Genomic DNA, 4,430 nt, shown 5'->3' with positions numbered 1-4,430 from the left:
TTAGAATAAAGCTAAGCGCATATGTAAAGGAAGAAAGGAATAGAGTGCAAAAAAAAAATTAATTGATTTAAATAGGCTTAACATTTTCCCTGAATTGCTCTTTACACCACAACGCCCTGTTTCCCATGAAATATAGCGTTCAAGCAGTATATCAAGCATGTTCAATCAAACTTAAATGCTGTTAAAATCGAGCGAATATTGCTCCTTACATCACAACGCCCTATTTTCCATGAAATATAACGTTCAATCAATGCATCAAGCATGCTCAATCAAACTAAAATGCTATTAAAATCGAGCGAATATTGCTCCTTACACCACAACGCCCTATTTTCTATGAAATATAACGTTCAAGCAGTACATCAAGCATGTTCAATCAAACATAAATGCTATTAAAAGCGAGCGAATATGCATTTACTAACAGCATTATCAATAAAAGGCAGCAATCATTGGTCGGAAATGCGTACAATCAGCATCAATCAAGCAAACTCTTAGAAAATATAACCAAAAATTTACATACACAAGGTTTATTATAACTCACTACACTGCTATGTATTTTATAATAAAGTATGGTGATCAAACAGCACATCAAGCATGTTCAATCAGACCCAAAAGCTATTAAAAACTGACAAAATCCATTTAACAAGTATATATCCAACAAAAGGTATCAATCACTGCTTTAAAAATACCTACAATCAACATCAATCAAGCAACCCGTAAGAATATGCTTGACCCCAGCTTCAAATGAAATTTTAGCACATTTTTGTAACCCAACACTTCCCTATTGTTGTCTAATAAATATTTCGAAACTATGTACTTTCTTCTCTGGCTTACTTGCTTGAGCGCTCGCAGTTGTGTTTATCCACTATCCACCACCAACTTCCTAAGGCATTCATTTCGACAACGCCACTCATTCAAACTATGAAATTAGTTACACTCCAATCCAATTAAGGCCAAATGAATTATAACTTCCGTCAAAAATTACGGCAGTTATAGTCACAAGTGCCAAACTTTTCGGACATGTAAACAACAGCTACTACAACAACAACAACAATAACAACAACAGTAATGGCAGCTTAAATGAAAATAAACAAACAAATGAAATACTAGTAGTCAGTTGCTTGGCATCATTAGCCACCACAGTAACTAAGGCCACCACCAATCATGGTTGTGTGCTTGGCGTGCTTGCTTGAACAGCAGCAACACTGTGTATTTACGGTTATGCGAGTATTGTGTTATACAGTGTAGCGTGTGCTTTTGTGCGTATGCTTTCATTAGTATTTGTGCCTGTTTGCGTAACGGTAATGGCCCACATTTACTATGCCACACGCATTCTGTAGTTGCGTGTTGGCCACTTTATTCATCATAGCTTTTTATGTTTCACTTCGTCCTACTTTTACTTTGCTTCGCAACTGCTTTCCATCTGTGCGCCGTCGTTTACCGCTTATCTCACAGTTACACGCCACTTTGACAGTTAGTCCTATGTGAGTGACCGCTAGGCACAATGGCTTTTCGATGAGGAAACATTTTTATTTATTTATTTATTTATTTATGCCTACTTTTTGGCATTTTCTTTTCATTTATTACTTTGCAACCAAATCCTTTGGTCATTTCAAGCAGCTTCACATAAGCTTTTTAGTATTTTCTTTCCTTTTCAAGCTTATTAAATTGCCATAACAACGCATTTGGTCATTTCTTTAGAGAGTATGATCTTACTGAATTTATGTGTAATCTCCACTTTCCGCTCATCCTTAAGCCACTACTAAAGGTTTCTGTTTAACTCCACAATATCACACGCGCGCCAAAAAGTATGCAAATAAACAAACATTAATCTTTACCAAACCAAATGTCATTTTGGGTTTCCAAAAAGGTTGCGTACAAATTTAACCTGTTCAAAATAAGCCACTTAGTAAGGTATAACATGTTCGGTGACTGACAGGAGGAAGCTGGAACTAATAAAGCTGTCATTATTTGGCGAAAGGCTACCAAACAGATGCACTGAAGAAAATAATTTAAACAGTAAATTTTGGCATTCAAGCACGTTATCAATCTTACGATTTTATCTTTAAAAATGTAACATAACCATAACGAATGGTTGGTATGCATCACCAACAATAAAAATCAAGCAAACAGTCCTCACACTCAATCAATTAATCAATCAGTCAACCATCAATCATAATTAAGAAAGATTGAACCGATAACACATATATTTATAATATAAAAGAATAGCACAAAAATTGTTTTTTAAAGCCTTCAAAAATCATGCTTGAATAATGCTTGAAGCATGATTTTTGAGCATCCAGTTTCGAAACACCCAAAACAAATTGTGTAAATACCATATTAATAACAACAAATTTTTAAAAATAACTAAAAGAAAAATTAGCAATAATTATACATCATCAATCATAGTGAAATCAATCATAATTTAGCATTTTTGCTCATAAAAGTGCTCAAGCATAACTTACGAGCATCTAGCGGTACTTAGGCAAACTGAGTGATGTAAATCTGTACTGTATCGAATGTTGGAAAACCATGTCAATCATTATCAAGCATATTTTTATAGCAAGTTATAAATTTCTGTTATATTTTGAAGCATTGCCATTATATTACAAACAATGTCAACACGTTTATGTTAAAAAAATATTCGTCAATCAATATCTTCTCAATCAATGTTAGATATCAACCGTCAATCATATTGTTAAAAATATCTCAACCTAACATTCATTTAAATACTAAATGCTACACTAACATTTTCTATACATCTTAGCTATCAATCACGCTTTTTTCATATCAACAAGCATTACATGAGTTTGCAACAACTGTTATTTAATTTTTTGAGTGTACAATAAATGTCCTTTTCAACTCTCAAATTGACCTTTTAATACACAGCGCTTCATTCGGCTTATTAGCCTTATTTTTACCCTCATTTTTTGGGCATTCATTCCATCAACATTCCCACTTTTAATTAAAGAATTTATCTATGCTTGAAATATGGCTAAAACAAATTTTTGGCAAAATTAAATAACCACCCAAAGGTTGAGCTACTTAAGGGCTGCTTAACATATTTACAAATAGCTCTTGGGTAAAGAGAAGCAAATAATAACCTTAAAATGAACTTCAATCAAGATTACGGGAGGTTAAATTGCCTGTATATGCTTGTCGGTGCAAGGTAAATGATTGCTAAGAGCTTGTAAATAACAACAATCAAATTAATAAAATTTTACAATGAACTTATTAATAGGATTTCTAGTTATTTAGGAGGTCGAGAGTGCGCGCGGAGAAATAGTTCTCGGCAGAGTAAGAGGTTCATGCAAAATTAATCTGGGTCAAGCATGGAAAAATTTGTGAATTATATCCGCCAACGCTAAACAGATAACATGTTACCTCACATTTGAAGAAAGCAGTTAGAAAATGGGGTAAAGAGCATCAGCTGACTTCGAAAAAGAAATTCTGCGAGGCAAGAGTTTCCTCTCACTTACACAGCGATCTTGAATATATGGTATCTTCTCTCTTCTCTTTCGCGCGCCTTTTCTCTCAACAACTTATCAGAATTCTGATGGGACTTTAAACCTTTATATCTTCAGAGATTGCTCAACTCAAAGGCATATCTAAATAGTTGAAGTGAAATGGAGATTTTTTTGATTTGGTTCAGTAGAGCTTTTTTGGATCTGACTTTGGGGCTTTAAATGATTGTGTGAGCGCTCCGCAAATAGCTTTTTACGCTGTAAGAGTTTTAAAAAAGTCAGCTATTGTAAAAATATCTATTTAAAACCCTCTAAAACCTAACTAAATGCGAAGTGAAAAGCTACCAAGCTTTCACGCGCGTACAAGAGGGGGCAAAGCATGCATAAATTTAAATATCATAATTAACTAAGAGGAAGCGTCTGTAAAATGCCAAGCCACACTCGTGCCAACTTCTGACCGACTAACCAACTTGTTCCGCCAAACGCTTAAATGACAGACAGCTTTCGTAATGCGTTTAAATTTAAAACGCTTTCGTGCTTTCAAAGGATAAACGTAATTATGGACGAGCGTAAGTACGAATTTACATGGAAGAACGACGCGAGAACAACAAAGCAAAACAACAACCTAAGTAAAGCGCGAGTTGTTATCATACAAATGGGAGTTGATTAGATTTGCTGGCATTACCACAGCGCGGATCTTTGTAAACAACTGTACAACGGTACAAACGAAGGTCGACCGCCGACAGTTATTCAACCACAAGATATTTTGCCCAACCCCATACGCTCAACGCAAAATTGTACACAAAACGGCGAAACTTTTCTAATAGGTAATCCATCAGCTGCTCTGCGGTCACTTGGTTTGGGTAATAGATATGTCTGCTTAATTTGCATACTTAAAACCAAAAAAGACATTTGTCAACAAAATGGCGGTCTCATCTACTAGAAGTTACTACATTATATGGGGCACGT

The 4,430-nt window shown here is 34.9% G+C and overlaps 1 protein-coding gene across 1 annotated transcript in view; it reads right to left on the bottom strand.

The window, feature by feature from the left end:
- Positions 1-1,127: 1,127 nt before the first annotated feature.
- LOC105230396 (odorant receptor 7a-like) overlaps positions 1,128-4,430 on the bottom strand; it is a 6,454-nt gene continuing 3,151 nt past the window's right edge. The window contains exon 4 of the mRNA XM_049454794.1: positions 1,128-1,202. Within this exon, the coding sequence (XP_049310751.1) occupies positions 1,128-1,202 (75 nt within the window). The remainder of the gene's footprint in view (positions 1,203-4,430) is intronic.

This window comes from Bactrocera dorsalis, chromosome 4, assembly GCF_023373825.1.
Source record: "Bactrocera dorsalis isolate Fly_Bdor chromosome 4, ASM2337382v1, whole genome shotgun sequence".
In the NCBI taxonomy this organism is placed as follows: Eukaryota; Metazoa; Arthropoda; class Insecta; order Diptera; family Tephritidae; genus Bactrocera; species Bactrocera dorsalis.
The sequence above is the reverse complement of the archived record's forward strand: the minus strand, read 5'-3'. Positions and strand labels throughout refer to the sequence as shown.